This window comes from Pseudophryne corroboree, chromosome 4 (assembly GCF_028390025.1).
Source record: "Pseudophryne corroboree isolate aPseCor3 chromosome 4, aPseCor3.hap2, whole genome shotgun sequence".
Classification (NCBI taxonomy): domain Eukaryota; kingdom Metazoa; phylum Chordata; class Amphibia; order Anura; family Myobatrachidae; genus Pseudophryne; species Pseudophryne corroboree.
Genome location: NC_086447.1, coordinates 57,778,648 through 57,799,181, shown reverse-complemented (window position 1 = coordinate 57,799,181; position 20,534 = coordinate 57,778,648). Strand labels below are relative to the sequence as shown.

The window sequence follows — 20,534 nt, the reverse complement described above, 5'->3', positions numbered from 1 at the left end:
ACATTCTAAAGGGGAGGGGTAGACAGACAGGGGTGACACAGATGGGGTACATAGAGAGCGTAGAACACACTTCTTAGTCTATTCTCCAGCGCCGGTGTCTATTTTCAATTCGGCGCAGGCCCATTAGCCAATCAAAGCTAGCGGACCGGCAGCTAAAGCTCCTGATTGGCTGCCAGACTGCGAGCTTTGATTGGGTCACGGACTGGCACCTAATTGAATATAGACACCGCCGCCGGAGACTGAGGGTCAGGAGAGACGCACGCTGTGCTCTCCTCCCCTCACACACAACAGCAGCAGCGCTGTGAGCACAACTTGGGGGAGGCACTGTGGGGACATGTGTATCTGGCACTGGGAGCATATCTGTATCTGGCACTGGGGACATATCTGGCACTGTGGGGGCATGTATATCTGGCACTGTGGGGCATATATGTATCTGTCACTCTGGGGCATATACAGTATGTATTTGGCACTGTGGGGCATATATGTATCTGGCACTATGGCGCATATGTGTATCTGGCACTGTGGGCCATATATGTATCTGGGACTGTGGGGACATGTGTATCTGGCACTGGGGGAATATATGTATCTGGCACTGTGGGGGCATGTGTATCTGGCACTGGGGGAATATCTGGCACTGTGGGGACATGTGTATCTGGCACTGGGGGCATATCTGGCACTGTGGGGACGTGTATCTGGCACTGGGGGAATATCTGGCACTGTGGGGACATGTGTATCTGGCACTGGGGGCATATCTGGCACTGTGGGGACATGTGTATCTGGCACTGGGGGCATATCTGGCACTGTGGGGACATGTGTATCTGGCACTGTGGGGACATGTGTATCTGGCACTGGGGGAATATATGTATCTGGCACTGTGGGGGCATGTGTATCTGGCACTGTGGGGACATGTGTATCTGGCACTGTGGGGACATGTGTATCTGGCACTGTGGGGACATGTGTATCTGACACTGGGGGAATATATGTATCTGGCACTGTGGGGGCATGTGTATCTGGCACTGTGGGGACATGTGTATCTGGCACTGGGGGAATATATGTATCTGGCACTGTGGGGGCATGTGTATCTGGCACTGGGGGAATATATGTATCTGGCACTGTGGGGGCATGTGTATCTGGCACTGTGGGGCATATATGTGTATGGCACTGTGGGGCATATATGTATTTGGCACTGTGGGGCATATATGTACCTGGCACTGTGGGATATATGTGTACCTGGCACTGTCGGGGCATGTGTATCTGGCACTGTGGGGGCATGTGCATCTGGCACTGGGGGAATATATGTATCTGGCACTGTGGGGACATGTGTATCTGGCACTGGGGAATATATGTATCTGGCACTGTGGGGACATGTGTATCTGGCACTGGGGGAATATATGTATCTGGCACTGTGGGGACATGTGTATCTGGCACTGGGGGAATATAGTATCTGGCACTGGTGGGACATGTGTATCTGGCACTGTGGGGCATGTGTATCTGGCACTGGGGGAATATATGTATCTGGCACTGTGGGGACATGTGTATCTGGCACTGGGGGAATATATGTATCTGGCACTGTGGGGACATGTGTATCTGGCACTGTGGGGACATGTGTATCTGGCACTGGGGGAATATATGTATCTGGCACTGGTGGGACATGTGTATCTGGCACTGTGGGGCATGTGTATCTGGCACTGGGGGCATATATGTATCTGGCACTGTGGGGACATATGTGTAACTGGCACTGTGGGGGCATATATGTATCTGGCACTGTGGAGGCACCCATTTTCTTATATGTATGTGGCACTGTACTGGGGCATTATATATATGTGGCACTGTACAACATAACTTAAAACGGGGTTATGACACAAGGTCATACTCCTACTAATGTCATACCAAAAGGTGTGCGCACAAAAATGGGGTGTGGCTTTGTGACAACTTGGCCACACCCGCATTCTTGCGCACGCATGATAGTGGCTCTTGCCCTTGCCTACAGATCTTTTCTGGCTCTTTGCCTCTGCCTGGTTGGCCATCCCTGGTCTATGTCATGCACTGTGTATATGTGGATGGGGGACAGCGTCTATGTCATGCACCGTGTATATGTAGATGGGCACAGCATCTATGTCATGCACCGCGTATATGTGGATGGGGGACAGCGTCTATGTCATGCACCGTGTATATGTAGATGGGGGACAGTGTATATGTCATGCACCGCGTATATGTAGATGGGGGACATTGTCTATGTCATGCACCGAGTATATGTGGATGGGGGACAGCGTCTATGTCATGCACCGAGTATATGTGGATGGGGGACAGCGTCTATGTCATGCACCGAGTATATGTGGATGGGGGACAGCGTCTATGTCATGCACCGTGTATATGTAGATGGGGGACAGCGTCTATGTCATGCACCGCGTATATGTAGATGGGGGACATTGTCTATGTCATGCACCGAGTATATGTGGATGGGGGACAGCGTCTATGTCATGCACCGAGTATATGTGGATGGGGGACAGCGTCTATGTCATGCACCGAGTATATGTGGATGGGGGACAGCGTCTATGTCATGCACCGTGTATATGTAGATGGGGGACAGCGTCTATGTCATGCACCGCGTATATATAGATGGGGGACACTGTCTATGTCATGCACCGCGTATATATAGATGGGGGACACTGTCTATGTCATGCACCGAGTATATGTGGATGGGGGACAGCGTCTATGTCATGCACCGCGTATATGTAGATGGGGGACATTGTCTATGTCATGCACCGTGTATATGTAGATGGTGGACAGCGTCTATGTCATGCACCGCGTATATGTAGATGGGGGACATTGTCTATGTCATGCACCGTGTATATGTAGATGGGGGACAGCGTCTATGTCATGCACCGCGTATATGTAGATGGGGGACATTGTCTATGTCATGCACCGTGTATATGTAGATGGGGGACAGCGTCTATGTCATGCACCGCGTATATGTAGATGGGAGACATTGTCTATGTCATGCACCGTGTATATGTAGATGGTGGACAGCGTCTATGTCATGCACCGTGTATATGTAGATGGGGGACAGCGTCTATGTCATGCACCGCGTATATGTAGATGGGGGACATTGTCTATGTCATGCACCGTGTATATGTAGATGGTGGACAGCGTCTATGTCATGCACCGCGTATATGTAGATGGGGACATATAGATGACGGATGCAGCATCGGATCGCTAAAAGAGACTATCGTGTGACTTACAGCATCTATGGAGCCGCCCATCGCAAAGGCCAGGAAATCTCCATCCTACGACAGGATCCCTGTTCTCCTTTCTCCGCCTAAACGGTGGCAACACTGTTCCACTTTGGGTAACGGACCCCGTCACTGCCCCCTCCCGGCCCTCCAAACATCGCACGACCCATTCGTGCACACACAGACTACGTCTTCCACACACGCAAATGTAAACAACATCGGTACTCTGTGCATAAAGTAGCAGCAGTGACTGGACCTGAGTAACCCCCAATGATTTTATATACACACACACTGTATAGACCAGGGGGTAGGCTGCTGTGGAACTATACATCCCAGCATGTCCTGTCACAGTTTTGGTATGCCATAACAGCAAAACTGTGGCAGGCCATGCTGGGATGTGTAGTCCCACAGCAGCCTCACTCCGATAGAGTGTAAGCTTGCAAGCAGGGCCCTCCTACCTCTCTGTCTGTCTGTTTTTACCCAGTTTTGTTCTATTACTGTTGTTCTAATTGTAAATCGCACAGGAATATGCTGCTATATAAGGAACTGCTGATAAATAAATACAAAATATACACACTGTGCTCTGTATGCAGGTGAGCAGCTGGGGAGCGCGCTCCTCTGTCTCCATGGTAACTGTCAGTCACTACTGCACCATGTGACCACAGCTTGCTCTTTAAAGGTGACGTCATGACGCAGCGACCTATGCCCCGCCCCCCGGTCGCCGCCCCCCATCACAGAGACGGAAGCCGGCTGGGTCCGGGAAAGTCCTGGGAGCTCCCGGAGAGCGGAATGGGCGACTCCAAGGTGAAGGTGGCCGTGCGGATCCGGCCGGTCAGCAAGCGAGGTGAGCCGGCCAGTGTGAGTGACACCTGGGAGTGTGAGTGACGGCCTGGCTTGGAGACGTCTGTGAGTGTGAGTGACAGCCATGCTGAGTGACACTTGGGAGTGTGAGTGACACTTGGGACAATGAGCGACAGCCCTGCTGAGAGACACATGGGAGTGTGAGTGACACTTGGGACAATGAGTGACACTTGGGAGTGTGAGTGTCTGGCTGAGTGACAATTGGGAGTGAGTGTGTCTGGCTGAGTGACACTTGGGAGTGTGAGTGACAGTCTGGCTGAGTGACACTTGGAAGTGTGAGTGACAGTCTGGCTGAGTGACACTTGGAAGTGTGAGTGACAGTCTGGCTGAGTGACAATTGGGAGTGTGAGTGACAGTCTGGCTGAGTGACAATTGGGAGTGTGAGTGACAGTCTGGCTGAGTCACAATTGGGAGTGTGAGTGACACTTGGGAGTGTGAGTGACGGTCCTGCTGAGAGACACATGGGAGTGTGAGTGACGGCCTGGCTTGGAGACGTCTGGGAGTGTGAGTGACAGTCATGGTGAGTGACACTTGAGTATGTGAGTGACACTTGGGACAATAAGTGACAGCCCTGCTGAGTGACACTTGGGTCTGTGAGTAACACTTGGGATTGTGAGTGACAGTCTGGCTGAGTGAGACTTGGGAGTATTGAGTGACAGTCCGGGTGAGTGACACTTGGGTCTATGAGTGACACTTGGGAGTGTGAGTGACAGTCTGGCTGAGTGACACTTGGTAGTGCGAGTGACACTTGTGAGTGACAGTCTGGCTGAGTGACACTTGGGAATGTGAGTGACACTTGGGTTTATGAGTGACACTTGGGAGTGTGAGTGACAGTCTGGGTGAGTGACACTTGGGTCTGTGAGTGACACTTGGGAGTGCGAGTGACAGTCTGGCTGAGTGACACTTGGTAGTGCGAGTGACAGTCTGGCTGAGTGACACTTGGGTCTGTGAGTGACAGTCTGGCTGAGTGACACTTGGTAGTGCGAGTGACACTTGTGAGTGACAGTCTGGGTGAGTGACACTTTGGACTGTGAGTAAAAGTCTGGCTGAGTGACACTTCGGACTGTGAGTGACGCTTGGGTGATATCAGGGAGTGTGAGTGACAGCCATGCTGAGTGACACTTGGGACTGTGAGTGACACTTGAGTGATATCTGGGAGTGTGAGTGATGCGCTGTGTGACTGCCTGCCATCCCCTCACCTGTGTGCCTTGCTGGGACTCCCAGTGATGGGGGTAACCCTGTCTGGCTGGCGCTGTTAATAGGTGGCACATCTCTATGAGCACGTCCTGGACCTGGCATGAGAGAGGGATAAGGGATGAATGCCATAGCATGAGGGCTGGGGATGTGCCAGGGAACCACGTGTCCAGTGTAATGTCACCCGGTGCTGTAAATAATCCAGTGCCCGTAGATCTGGTTACACAGGTGCATGCGGAATGTCTGCCATTGTTTTCTACATGTAATTAGTTGAGACCAGATGACCATGTAGAACTCGTGAAGCCGTTGCCTTGTCACCTGTCATTCTGCCCGTCCTCCCAGGTGCCATTGTTAAAGGAACACGTCCCCCCTCGCCCACTGAGCGTTCACCTGCTGCCCCCTCCTCCCTTCCTGCTATTGTCAAATTAGCGTGTTACGTTATTACAGACCGGTGTCCCTCTCTTTGATGAAATAGAGACCACATGCAGTGTGCGGCCCTCTGATGGCGTATCGGGTGGCCTGTCACTGGGCTCAGAAGCTCTATCTTCTTGCTAGGACTGAAACCTGAAACACTGTGTGTGGCGGATGGATTTGGAGTGATTCTGTTACGCACTTGCCAAACTAGTATAGTTGTCAGTTTGTGGGTCTGTGGCTGATGTCGGACATGCTGGGGTTTGTAGTCCATATGCAGCAGGTTGCGCAGGGCTTTTATCCGAGTTAAGAGAAATGCCTCGGGGCATTGATGGCAGAGGAGGGGGAATCCTGCTTCACAGCGTGCACAATGGGCGTCAGTAAGAGGCGGTGTCAGCTGTGCGGCATCTCTGATAATTGCACACATCATACAAGGTGTTACGCAAAGCAGGCTCTGGATGTTTGTCCACACAGAGAAATGCACAGCTACAAATGTGTTTTACAAAAATAGAATATCTCCGTCACTTTACCCCATACTGTGCTTTCACTGTGCTGAGATGGTGTGAATATTGGTGTATGCACATGGTGTCGATATGGTATATTCTGGTGGCACAGTGGCTTGCGTTCCCTGGAGGGCCAGTGGCTTGCGTTCCCTGGAGGGCCAGTGGCTTGCGTTCCCTGGAGGGCCAGTGGCTTGCGTTCCCTGGAGGGGCAGTGGCTTGCGTTCCCTGGAGGGGCAGTGGCTTGCGTTCCCTGGAGGGGCAGTGGCTTGCGTTCCCTGGAGGGGCAGTGGCTTGCGTTCTCTGGTGGCGCAGACACTTTGATGTTTTTTGCAGTCCCCTAATATCCATATACAAATGGCCATGTATACAGTAAAGTGAAACTGATACTGGATTGGCTAATACCCATGTCTTGCATCTTATCAGTGCACTCTTGTAGTATCTGGGCAATATCACCAAACCAAAGAGTAATGTAAAGAGATTGGTTATTTATTTACTAACCTATATATATTTCCTGTATGCACTTATTTTATATGCTGATGTGAATAGTGTCGCTTAAACTAAGAGCTCTGTAATGAAAGGGTAATAGCCACTGCTGGCTACATGGACTCTGGGCTGGAGAGCAGTTGCATACAGCGCCCTCACACTTGCAGGCTAGCGGCGGTACTGCAGCTCCCTGGTGATTTTTCTGTTGCAATAAAGAGTATTCTCCTGCACAAGTCTTGTGACTGACCAGTGCGATGGGCAGAAGTGTGCACAGCGGAGACCGTCCGCTTCTTGTGAATGGGCGTGCTTGCCGGGTTATTTTCCCGTGTCAGTCAGTGCAGAACCAACATCCTCTAGCTGGTGACTCCCCATGACCTCAGCTGTGTCTCACAATGCTCGTCATTCAGCTGCGTGTCTGCAAACTGTCACACAGTGATGTGTAATGAATCCCGACTTATTTATAATTGTTGGGAGCGTGCAGAAAAATCTGAGCAATTTTTAGGGCTGTCCTAGGCCGTCCTAAACTGATGTGTTTGTGTGTTATGTATTTTACTAACCTTTATGTATATAGCGGCAACATATTCTGTTGTGAGTTTTATTGTCTGATAATGGCATTCTCTTTAACGATCACATATATTCAGAACATCTCTGGAATACGCACTGCCTGGTACTGCTTTATCACAGTAAAGTGTGTATACACTGCCATCGGAGACAAATGTGCGAGACATTATTCGTGAGAATGCAGAATGTCAATTCACCGGTGCCTCGTGCCTCAGTGATGTCGCTAGTTCCTGTTTTGGTGTGCATTATTCGTCTGGTTCTCCCCCGTCCATCCTTTCCAAATACTTTTACAAATAAAAGTTATATTCAGCTTCATTTTTGGGGTGTGTTACATCTCCCCAATAAAGACCCAAGTACGTCAATGGCTCATAGAGGTCAGTAATGACGTATAAGCACCAAAGGTGACAGCCAGGTTCCTGATTGGTCTAGCACAGCATCCATCCAATCAGAAGACGTCATCTCCACGCGGCATCTTCTTGTCCCATTAATCTCCAGCAGGGGTCGCCTTTTGAGTAAGTGTGTATCACCCCTGCATTGAGATACCCCATGGTACATATATAGGGGTAATGGGGCTGAGGTGCATACCTCTGAGGCACTATAAAACCTTCTTCGGAAGTTACTTATACAACCGGTGCAGTGTTAACTGTTCAAAAATAGTTTCTGGAACCCGTAGTGGCTATTTAGAGGTTTGTTTGTTTTTTTTCTTCAAAATATTTTATTGGACATTCACAAAAAATATAAGCATATATTACAGTATACAGCAACTTAAGGTGATAACAGCGGATCAACATGGCACAATAGAAAAATAAGCATCAATGGTCAGGCAAAGGAAGAAAAGAGTTACAAACTGTCAGTGTCACAATTCCTAGAAAGGGGGGTGACCTAGGATAAGCAATTCAAGATTGTACCAAGTGGTAAGTTTTACAGCCTGTCGAAGGGGGGTTTTGATGGTATCATCGAGCGTCTGTACATAAGGGAGCCAAATATCAACGAATTTCTCAATTTTACATTCTTTATCAATAGACATCTCAAGCCACTCCATGGGGTCAATTCTATTCGGCAACTAAAGAATAGCGCCGGGAATTAGCTCCCGACGCTATTCAATTCTGCTACTAGTTGCCCGCAATTGTCGGGAATTCTTCTCTCATCCCCGGGGGATGAGAGAAGAAACCCGACAAAAGTGCTGCCTCGCGGCCGGCGCGAGGCTGATTCTGTCGGGAATCAGCCTCGCGCCGGGTAGTTAAGTCGGAGAATGCCCGTTCTCCCGACAAAACTACCTGTTAAGTCGGCGAGAACGTGACATCGCCGACTTAACTTTAGCTGAATTGAATAGCGTCGGGAGCTAATTCCCGGCGCTATTCTTTAGTTGCCGAATAGAATTGACCCCCATATGAAATAGGTATGATAACCTTGGCAATAACAAAGTTAGGGACAATGAATCAGTAGCTATCCATTGTGACAGGATAGCCTTTTTGCTTGCAGCTGCTATTTTGGTCAACAGCCTGCGCTGGCCAAGGGACAACCCAGGCATTGAAGATTGACAGTGGACGTCCCAAATAGCCCATTCAGGGGTGGCCACCACATCGATATGCAGTTTATTTTTAACATAGTTTTGTACTAAATCCCAGAACTTGAGGACTTCAGGACAGCTCCAAAAACAGTGATATATATCTGCCTCAGGCGCTCCGCATTTAAAACATTTGGAGTCAGGAGCCGTACCCATTTGGAATCGTAATTTCGGTGTAATATAGGAGCGATGTAATATTTGGTAGTTCATTTCAGCATATGAGGCTGACGAGAGAGTTTTGTTAAATGCTGTGAACATATCAGATGTGGTAATAGTTGGGAAGTCCACTGCCCATTTAGTCAGTCCTGATTGTGTAGTTTCCCAGTCTATGATTCTTTTGAGAAACGTATAAAGAAAGGCCGTAGAATAGTGAACCTTAGGTGTGGCTTGTAGAACGACATCCAAATTGTCAGTTTTGTCTTGTACTGTCATTGTGGCTAATGATTTGTGAAGATAGCTACGAATCTGAAAGTATGCAAATAGTGGGATTGGAAGTTGTGGAAACCTCTCGCAAAGAGTAGAATATGTGCACATCTGGTAGGTGTCTTGGTCAATCAACTGATACAGTAATCTAATGTCTTGATTTGTCAGAGCAACCAGCGTGTTATGTATGGTCGTCATGCGAAAATAGAGGTTTGGTTTTAATATCTAAGCTGTAAAACCATATCTGGGTGCTGAGTATTACAGAAGCTTTATTATGTGGATATTGGTTCATCCATCAATACCTTGTAAGAGAGAATTAAGCAATTTTAGGTGTTTTTTTTTTTAAATGTACATATTCATTATGTGACATTTTCCAGGTATATATAGACCTAATTAATGACTGTATTACAGGCCGGTACGGTGAGTCAGTCAGTAAATACTGTATACGGCGTGGCGCCGGATGGAGCGACCAGACTTAAATGACTTACAAGTCCGGGTTGCGATTAAGTCTGTTTGTGTCAGCTAAGGAACATGTAGCCAGAGCCCTGTGGAAATACCATCAGATACATCTATCCACCCGCTGGTAATGGGTTATTTGTGTGTATTCTGGCACAGGAACCCCGATGGGCGGTGCTTACATTTTCTTTGCGTGAGTGCGTTGGTCAGTAAAGCAGAGGGTTGTGTTGGCGAGCCGAGGAGAGTCCTAAACTGGTCCGGCAGAACTATGAGCCTAATTCAGACCTGATCACAAAAGCAAAATGTATCTCTAATGGGCAAAGCCATGTGCACTGCAGGGGGGGGGGGGGGGGGCATTTTTACACTGCAATTTAGATTTCAGTTTGAACAGACTCCACCCAAATCTAATAGGCCCTACACACTGGCCGATCCGCCGCCGAGATGCCCGACGGCGGGGGGGCAGTGACGGGGGGACTGAAGTTTCTTCACTCCCCCCGTTACCCGGCTGCATTGAAGTGCAGGCAAATATGGACGAGATCGTCCATATTGGCCTGCATGTACAGCCGACGGGGCACCAGCGATGAACGAGCGCGGGGCCGCGCTTCGTTCATCGCTGGAGCCTCCACACTGCACGATATGAACATTATCTCGTTCATTAATGAACGAGATCGTTCATATCGGGCAGTCATGTCGGCCAGTGTGTAGGGCCCATTACTCTCTCTGCACATGTTACATCTGCCTCACCTGCACTGCACATGGTTTTGCCCATTAGAGGAAGACTTTTGCTTTTGCGATCCATGCTGAAATAGGCCCGATGTTCTCAGTGTCCAGCTGATCAACGTTTTCTTCTATCCAGTACTTCTATGTCCGTGAATCATCTTGTTTTTTTCTCTACTGCACAGGTTCTCAAACTCGGTCCTCGGGACCCCACACAGTGCATGTTTTGCAGGTAACCCAGTAGGTGCACAGGTGTATTAATTACTCACTGACACATTTCAAAAGGTCCACAGGTGGAGCGAATTATTTCACTTGCGATTCTGTGAGGTGACCTGCAAAACATGCACCGCGTGGGGTCCTGAGGACCGAGTTTGAGAACCTGTGCTCTACTGGTTTATTTGAAAGTCCCCCCCCTGTGGTTTTGTAGAGTCTGTTGCTGTGTGGAACATGGGTACTCCCTTGTCTGAGTGTTGCTTCCTACAAAAAAAAAAATGCTTGGGAAAGCCAGGTATTCTGCTGTAATCCTTAGGAATTAGGCCACTGCGACACCTTTTCTGTCAGCTCATTTCAGCTACGGAACAGCGAGATTTGGAAGCGGTTTCGTGTCCGTGACACAAGGACCAATCGCAATCGGCCTGTACAGCTTTCACCATGAGAAAGCCATGATCATCCCGTTGGTAGCTGATGATTGATCTGTCCGTTTGGGGCCAAGTTTGGCAAAATTGACCAACTTGTTTGACAAAATCTGCACCCTTACAACCAGTTTACCGGAGCCCTGGATTGAATGCAGAACTATTATCTAGTGTGGCAGGCTGTTGTGTAAGGTCCTTATGAAGATTGAGGGGTAGAGGCCAAAACTGATTTATTCTTTTTCAATATCCCTATACGAGAGGTTTGGCATAAGCTTGAAAACAACATTTATAATGTTTACAAATACCAGATTTAGGAGAGAATTTAATCAGCCACAGGGTTTACCCGCAGTTAATTGCTCTGCCCTGAGCAGTCAATCAGAAGCCAGAGGGTGCACTTAACGCAGATATTTCCGCGCAACCTCAGGGGCTGCAAGGACAAATCTGCAGCAAATGCTCCCTCTGGGATTTAGCTGCATAGTAACACCGCCGATAATTGGATCTGCCTCTAAAGGCTCATACACATTAGACGATGTCGCTCTGTGAGCGACATCGTCTAACGTTTCCCCCTCCCGGGCCGGCCGGTCGGCGGCCGCCTGTACGCACTGAGCGATATGACCGCTCATATCGCTCAGTGACGTCACGCCCCCGCCAGCCCTGCAAGAAGGTCGTGGACGACAGTCCACATCCTTCATGCATGCCTGACCGACAGCGACGATCGTTGCCGACCCGCGGGGCCGCGCATCGGTCGTCGCTGGCGGCATACACACTTAACGATATAATGAGCGACGTCGCTCAAGGAGGGGGAAAATGAGCGACGTCGCTCATTATATCGTTAAGTGTGTATGGACCTTTATACATAAATGATTAGGGTTCCGGTCAGTATTTTGGTGAAACAAAATATTTTGCTCTTATCAAAAGACAATTCCCGTCCAGCATTGCTAAAGTGCCAACCATTCACTAAGCGCTGTATACGGGCATTCTGTACTGGACAGGGGCACTTTAGAAAATACACAACAAATGACGCCAATGCAAAAACACCCATATTCTACTTTATGTCAACTACAAGGGGGAGATTTGTTAAAGCTTCTAAACCAGATAAGTGGAGTTGTTGCCCATAGCAACCAATCCGATTCTGTAATGTTCTAGAATAGAGAAATGATAGCTAAAAGTTGTTTAATTTTTAGAAGCGTAAAAAAAAAACCCGTAAGGGTGCTTGTTTCAGACAACCCCCCCCCCAAAAAAAACAAAAAACTATTGAATCATCCAAGGACTACTGTTGGTGAGACATATGACAAAGGGGTGGATTTACTAAAACTTGTAAGATGGAAATATGGAGATGTTGCTCATAGCAACCAATCAGATTCTAGCTTTCATTCATCCAGTACCTTCTAGAAAGTGACAGCTCAAATCTGATTGGCTACTATGGCCAACACAGCCACTTATTTATTTATTTATTTATTTATTTATTTTTTAAGAGGCTTTAAGTGAATCTATCCCAAGATTTCTTCCATCTTTCATAATAAATTTGCACCTAGGGGGCGCTGCTTCTTCGGACTATGGGGTCAATGTACTAAGGGGGTCATTCTGACCCATTCACACGCAGCGGTGCAAATGGGTCGGAAATGCGCATGCGCGGCGACGCATTGCGCACGTGCGTCGGTGCCTGGCGGGCAACGCCGCCGCCAGTGACAAATGTGATCGCAGCGGCGATCGCAAGAAGATGGGCAGGTGGGAGGTGTTCCGGGGCGGATACTCACCGTTTCCAGCTGTTTTCGGGGAGTGGTAAGAAGAACGCAGGCGTGGTCAGAAGAACGGAGGGCGGATATCTGACGTCAAAGCCGGGACCTGCATCGCTGGATCCGTCGCACAGGGTAAGTAGGTCCAGGGCTAGTCTTGTTTTGAGGGAAACTTTTTTAGCATATCAGATCGCATCCCTGCTAAGCTAAAATACACTCCCCCATAGGCGGAGATTAGTTGTTCGCACCAGCAGCAAAAAGTTGCTACGTGCGATCAATTTGGAATGAGGGCCAAAGCCTTGGAGAAAGAGAAAGTACCAGCCAATCAGCTCGTAACGGTCATGTGCTGTGTTTGAAAAATGACAGGAGCTGATTGGCTGGAACTTTATCTCCGTCCACTTTTTCTCTCTCCAAGCTTAGTAAATAGACCCAATGTCTACTGTTTTATTTTACTCCATATTGTGTCCCAGTTTCCTTTAAACCAGTTCATTTTTTTTTTTTTTTGCACAGAATCTTGCTGTCCTAATCCCCATGTCACTATCTGCAATAGACGCCTGTCATTTGTTTTACTGGCGACCAAACTAAAGTCTACGCGTCAGGTGGAGTTCATGCCCAGATGAAAGACTTCAGCTTACTTTGAAACAAGGCTGCCTGTTCCGTTTGGGCCTCGGTGGCCTCTATAGAAGTATTTTTATGACCTTTAGTCAAAGTGACATCTGACGTTAATTTAAAAAAAAAAAATAATAATAATAGAAAACTTAAATCAGCCTTGATCATCAAAAACATACTTCAACTGCAGAGCCGTGCCTGGCGTGTTACTGGAGTTTTCACACCTAAATGGAATAATAACCAATAAAATAAAAAAGCCTATGGAACTTGTATGGGTTTGACAGTCTTGGAGCCTGTTGAACGCCTGCTGCCGCGTCTCAGTCACTGACGGGCGTGGGGTGGTCTCTACGGCTGCAGTTCCCTTTCCATTCAAGGCGATATGATTCACCCTACAGCTTATCCAAATAACTTTTTAGGGCATTCAGTTCTGCTATCCGTTGTTATTCTGCCACAGGCAAGGTGTGAAATAGAGGTTAGACCTCAGCCGTGACCCCGTGCCTCACTATAATAATAAGCCGGGATTAGATATCTGATATGACTGTGCGGCTTTGATCGCCAGACACTTTCATCGTATTAAATTCCAAGGTAACAAGACGTATGACATGGGGTGCAGTACGGCAGATAGTCTTTCTGGCATTGATAAAACGCGCCTCGGGGAACTCCCCACATAGCGGAACCTGAGGATGGTATATAAACACAATTTACTTATCCACAAAAAAAAGAAATCAGAATTTCTCAATAAGAAACGTTTGGCCTAGGGGTGCCGTGAAAAACTCTTAGTACTCTATGGCGTCGTCGTGATTCAAAAAAGTTTGGGAACCACTGCCTAATGCTAACACAAAACCGACGTTATGACATTGTTGACGTTCTGCAGGTGATGACTTGATGTTGACATTTAACTGTGTCGTTATGAATGTCGACATTTTGGTCGCAGACTTTGTGACCGCAAACCGGCCGCCAGGCTATTCTGTTGCTTGGATATAATATAATACTATCGGTGTCGCCTGTTCTGTTGCGTTATTTGCTTTTTCTTGCTCGCATATCCCCTTCTCCCCGCAGAGCACTCCTGATCTGTGCTAAGGGAAGTAATATGGAGGGGGAGGGGGTGGTGCCTTTTAAAGTTTACCGTCTTATACGTGTCAGACTCAACACTGCAATAGAGAGGAACCATGGCAGCTTTGCTGTGCCCTGTAATAGACAGGAGCCTGGCATTCTCATTCTGCCCAGTGCAGCAGTGGATGGGAGCCTGGTGCTGTGCCCAGTACTGCAGTGGATGGGTGCCTGGCACTGTGCCCAGTGGATGGGTGCCTGGCACTGTGCCCAGTGCAGCAGTGGATGGGTGCCTGGCGCTGTGCCCGGTGCTGCAGTGGATGGGAGGCTGGCGCTGTGCCCGGTGCTGCAGTGGATGGGAGCCTGGCACTGTGCCCGGTGCTGCAGTGGATGGGAGCCTGGCACTGTGCCCGGTGCTGCAGTGGATGGGAGCCTGGCACTGTGCCCGGTGCTGCAGTGGATGGGAGCCTGGCACTGTGCCCGGTGCTGCAGTGGATGGGAGCCTGGCACTGTGCCCGGTGCTGCAGTGGATGGGAGCCTGGCACTGTGCCCGGTGCTGCAGTGGATGGGAGCCTGGCACTCTGCCCATTTCTGCAGTGGATGGGAGCCTGGCACTCTGCCCATTGCTGCAGTGGATGGGAGCCTGGTGCTCTTACTCTGCCGAGAGCTGCAATAGACTGGAACTTGGTGAACCCGTGCTGTTAGAGATGCCTGGCAAGCTTGCCCTGTCCTGTCCTGTAATAGAGGGGAGCCTGGCAAGCTTGCCCTGTCCTGTCCTATCCTGTAATAGAGGGGAGCCTGGCAAGCTTGCTCTGTCCTGTCCTGTAATAGAGGGGAGCCTGGCAAGCTTGCTCTGTCCTGTCCTGTAATAGAGGGGAGCCTGGCACGCTTGCTCTGTCCTGTCCTGTAACAGAGGGGAGCCTGGCACGCTTGCTCTGTCCTGTCCTGTAACAGAGAGGAGCCTGGCACGCTTGCTCTGTCCTGTCCTGTAACAGAGGGGAGCCTGGCACGCTTGCTCTGTCCTGTCCTGTAACAGAGGGGAGCCTGGCACGCTTGCTCTGTCCTGTCCTGTAACAGAGGGGAGCCTGGCACGCTTGCTCTGTCCTGTCCTGTAACAGAGGGGAGCCTGGCACGCTTGCTTTGTACTCTTATAGGGGGGAGCCTGGCACGCTTGCCCTGTCCTGTAATAGAGGGGAGCCTGGCCCGCTTGCTCTGTCCTGTACTGTAATAGAGGGGAGCCTGGCACGCTTGCTCTGTCCTGTCCTGTAACAGAGGGGAGCCTGGCACGCTTGCTCTGTCCTGTCCTGTAACAGAGGGGAGCCTGGCACGCTTGCTCTGTCCTGTCCTGTAACAGAGGGGAGCCTGGCACGCTTGCTCTGTCCTGTCCTGTAACAGAGGGGAGCCTGGCACGCTTGCTCTGTCCTGTCCTGTAACAGAGGGGAGCCTGGCACGCTTGCTCTGTCCTGTCCTGTAACAGAGGGGAGCCTGGCACGCTTGCTCTGTCCTGTCCTGTAACAGAGGGGAGCCTGGCACGCTTGCTCTGTCCTGTACTGTAATAGAGGGGAGCCTGGCATGCTTGCTCTGTCCTGTACTGTAACAGAGGGGAGCCTGGCACGCTTGCTCTGTCCTGTAATAGAGGGGAGCCTGGCATGCTTGCTCTGTCCTGTCCTGTAATAGAGGGGAGCCTGGCACGCTTGTCCTGTCCTGTAATAGAGGGGAGCCTGGCACGCTTGCTCTGTCCTGTACTGTAACAGAGGGGAGCCTGGCACGCTTGCTCTGTCCTGTCCTGTAACAGAGGGGAGCCTGGCACGCTTGCTCTGTCCTGTCCTGTAACAGAGGGGAGCCTGGCACGCTTGCTTTGTACTCTTATAGGGGGGAGCCTGGCACGCTTGCTCTGTCGTGTACTGTAATAGAGGGGAGCCTGGCACGCTTGCTCTGTCGTGTACTGTAATAGAGGGGAGCCTGGCACGCTTGCTCTGTCCTGTCCTGTAACAGAGGAGAGCCTGGCACGCTTGCTCTGTCCTGTACTGTAACAGAGGGGAGCCTGGCACGCTTGCTCTGTCCTGTCCTGTAACAGAGGGGAGCCTGGCACGCTTGCTCTGTCCTGTCCTGTAATAGAGGGGAGCCTGGCACGCTTGCTCTGTCCTGTACTGTAACAGAGGGGAGCCTGGCATGCTTGCTCTGTCCTGTAATAGAGGGGAGCCTGGCACGCTTGCTCTGTCCTGTCCTGTAATAGAGGGGAGCCTGGCACGCTTGCTCTGTCCTGTCCTGTAATAGAGGGGAGCCTGGCACGCTTGCTCTGTCCTGTCCTGTAATAGAGGGGAGCCTGGCACGCTTGCTCTGTCCTGTCCTGTAATAGAGGGGAGCCTGGCACGCTTGCTCTGTCCTGTACTGTAATAGAGGGGAGCCTGGCACGCTTGCTCTGTCCTGTACTGTAATAGAGGGGAGCCTGACACTCTTGCTCTGTCCTGTACTGTAATAGAGGGGAGCCTGACACGCTTGCTTTGTCCCGTACTGTAACAGAGGGGAGCCTGGCACGCTTGCTCTGTCCCGGACTGGAATAGACGGAAGCCTGGCATGCTTGCTCTGTCCCGTACTGTAATAGAGGGGAGCCTGGCACGCTTGCTCTGTCCCGTGTTGTAATAGAGGGGAGCCTGGCACACTTGCTGTGTCCCGTGCTGTAATAGAGGGGAGCCTGGCACACTTGCTCTGTAATGTACTGTAATAGAGGGGAGCCTGGCACGCTTGCTCTGTCCTGTGTTGTAATAGAGGGGAGCCTGGCACGCTTGCTCTGTCCTGTGTTGTAATAGAGGGGAGCCTGGCACGCTTGCTCTGTAATGTACTGTAATAGAGGGTAGCCTGGCACGCTTGCTCTGTCCTGTAATAGAGGGGAGCCTGGCACGCTTGCTCTGTTATGTACTGTAATAGATGGGAGCCTGGCACGCTTGCTCTGTCCCGTGTTGTAATAGAGGGGAGCCTGGCACGCTTGCTCTGTCCCGTGTTGTAATAGAGGGGAGCCTGGCATGCTTGCTCTGTCCCGTGTTGTAATAGAGGGGAGCCAGGCACGCTTGCTCTGTCCTGTGTTGTAATAGAGGGGAACCTGGCACGCTTGCTCTGTAATGTACTGTAATAGAGGGGAGCCTGGCACGCTTGCTCTGTCCCGTGTTGTAATAGAGGGGAGCCTGGCACAGTTGTGCGTGAATCCTGCTGTCAGACCTCTGCTGCTGCATTGTGGGGCTGAGCAGTCACTGCTGGGAGAAGGGTGTAGATTTACAGCTGTTAAGAATCTGCAACTTTTGTCTCTTATTCCAGCTCAATTAGGTGTCAGCTGACAGCACGCTGTAAATCGATGTTTGTTTGGAGTGTTTACTGTGGGAAGTCACTGGGAACTTGCACTTCGACTATAGGAGCAGTCTTAGGTGAGCACAGCCTTTGAACACACAGGGAGCTTACAAAGATGCAGTGAGGACACAACAGTGGGATGATGGTGAGCGAGATACCCTCCAGAGCTGGGCTTCCATGCTTGTCCTCCGAGGCCTGCAGGTTAGGTGCTCAGCAGCGCTGAATGTGTCGGCCACCTGCCAGGATTTATACACATTCTGATCCCTCCCCACCTGCGAGGAATGTTACCTGGATTCCAACAGATCTTGTACTTGGCTCCCACTACTGCAGCCCGGTGCTCATGGTGCAAATGAAACCTATAAGTGCATCCATGGTACACTGTTTTTGTTTTGATGGCCTCTTTCAGGCACCACACACTGCCATAGAGGTTTACTTAAGGCCAAGAAAATGATATTAATTGAAGGGTTTACGCCATTAACGTGTATTTAACTTGAGATATTGGGGGTCATTCCGAGTTGATTGCTCGCTAGCTAGTTTTAGCAGCTGTGCAAACGCTATGCCGCCGCCCACTGGGGAGTGTATTTTAGCTTAGCAGAAGTGCGAACGCTTGTGCAGCCGAGCTCTACAAAAAAAGATTGTGCCGTTTCAGAGTAGCTCTGATCCTACTCAGCGCTTGCGATCACTTCAGCCTATTCGTGTCCGGATTTGACGTCACACACCTGCCCAGCGACCGCCCAGACACGCCTGCGTTTTTTCAGACACACCTGCGATTTTCCAAACACTCCCTGAAAACATTCAGTTGACACCCAGAAACGCCCCCATCCTGTCGATCTTCTTACGGCCGTCAGTGCGAAGAAAAACTTCGCTAGAAACTGTGCACAACCACAACGGGCTTTGTACCCGTACGACGCGCGTGCGCATTGTGGAGCATACGCATGCGCAGAAATGCAGTTTTTTCACCTGATCTCTGCGCTGCGAAAATCGGCAGTGAGCGATCAACTCGGAATGACCCCCATTGTGAAGCATCATCTGGGGTTGCACGCATGGCGTAGGCTCGCGTGCATGTAATTTATCCTACGGATGTGCAAGCTGTTTCTGCAGCGCTACAGAGCTGTGGACCAAAGCAGACGGCCGCCGTCACAGCGCAATAGGTTATTATATGACCGCTTGTCTTATAATACCCGGAGATAAAGCCGTTCTCCGTGCAGCCTGCAGCTGGGTTCCAGTCAATGTGTCTGAAATCAGAATGTCCACTTACTTAGAGTGTCGGCTGATAATGTGTTGACCTCCGCAGTGCTGACATGTCCACAGGAACAATGTCGACACACATGCAATTAAGTTTAGGCTGTACTTCGGGTTAGGTTTGGGTTCGTTGTAGGCTGAAATAGTGCCGTCGTCATTCACTGTATCGTACAGTTCCTGAAGCCGGACGAACGCATTGCATGTGACATCTGTGTGCTTGCAGTTATTTCAGAGATCTCTTACTGCACTGATCCGCAGTCACTTGTGTGTTACCTGGTCTACCTCCATATTTGGCACAGAAGCACAGGTATGCGGTCTGTCTCAGCATGAGCTTGGTATGCATTACCTAGGCACGCAAAATTGGCGGCTGAATGCTATTTCCCACATGCAAAGTGCAGCCTCCACAGTGAATGCTGTGTGTGATGACATCACAGCAGCTCTACGCACTGCAATCCCATTCCCCCCTGGTGGCTTTGGTCTTGATTTTTGAAAACTGTCAATTGTGTCAGACGGCAACAAACAAACAAAAAAAAAGTCTGAATATGGGTAAAAGCAAAAACGGTAGTCGCTGGGCTGATTTGCATTAGATCTTCCCTTACAGCCAAACATTATGGGAATGAGCCCCTTTCCCCTTCTCTCCCCTTTCTCTAGAGTCCTCCCTTTTACTCCACAGACCCAGAACCCGCTTTCCAGCTCTCCCTTCTATCCCACCCATCCGCTGTTCTGACTCCTGTGGAAGATTTCCACTCTCCACTGATATTGATGCGGTGCTGGCCGGGAGCTATGGCGCAATAGAGTGCAGTAATACCACGTGAGGACAGGGCTGCATGTGACAGGGGCAGTGACATGATGTGAGGAGAGGAATGGAGGCAGCAGGAAGCCACAGACTGAGAGTTATATAGTGGGAGGAGCAGGGTCCCCAGCAGCACAGAGTATATCAGGAGATGAGTGACGTGTCAGTGAGGAAAGGGCTGCATGTGACAGGGGCAGTGACATGATGTGAGGAGGGGAATGGAGGCAGCAGGAAGCCACAGACTGAGAGTTATATAGTGGGAGGAGCAGGGTCCCCAGCAGCACAGAGTATATCAGGAGATGAGTGATGTGTCAGTGAGGAAAGGGCTGCATGTGACAGGGGCAGTGACATGATGTGAGGAGAGGAATGGAGGCAGCAGGAAGCCACAGACTGAGAGTTATATAGTGGGAGGAGCAGGGTCCCCAGCAGCACAGAGTATATCAGGAGATGAGTGATGTGTCAGTGAGGACAGAGCTGCATGTGACAGGGGCAGTGACATGATGTGAGGAGGGGAATGGAGGCAGCAGGAAGCCACAGACTGAGAGTTATATAGTGGGAGAAGCAGGGTCCCCAGCAGCACAGAGTATATCAGGAGATGAGTGATGTGTCAGTGAGGACAGAGCTGCATGTGACAGGGGCAGTGACATGATGTGAGGAGGGGAATGGAGGCAGCAGGAAGCCACAGACTGAGAGTTATATAGTGGGAGGAGCAGGGTCCCCA

At 50.2% G+C, this 20,534-nt stretch overlaps 1 protein-coding gene and 1 long non-coding RNA gene across 3 annotated transcripts in view; one reads left to right on the top strand and one right to left on the bottom strand.

Annotated features, from left to right (window-relative positions):
• The window catches only part of LOC134908870 (uncharacterized), a 112,212-nt gene extending 108,307 nt beyond the window's left edge, over positions 1-3,905 (bottom strand). Inside the window, exon 1 of the long non-coding RNA XR_010175812.1 lies at positions 3,811-3,905. This is a non-coding gene — a long non-coding RNA (uncharacterized LOC134908870). The remainder of the gene's footprint in view (positions 1-3,810) is intronic.
• Positions 3,906-3,932: 27 nt separating this feature from the next.
• The window catches only part of KIF13B (kinesin family member 13B), a 253,470-nt gene continuing 236,868 nt past the window's right edge, over positions 3,933-20,534 (top strand). Inside the window, exon 1 of one of the 2 annotated variants that reach the window (XM_063915076.1) lies at positions 3,933-4,077. In XM_063915076.1, coding sequence (XP_063771146.1) covers positions 3,936-4,077 — 142 coding nt within the window. In that variant the 5' untranslated portion in view covers positions 3,933-3,935. The remainder of the gene's footprint in view (positions 4,078-20,534) is intronic. The other variant, XM_063915075.1, reaches the window with a different exon arrangement.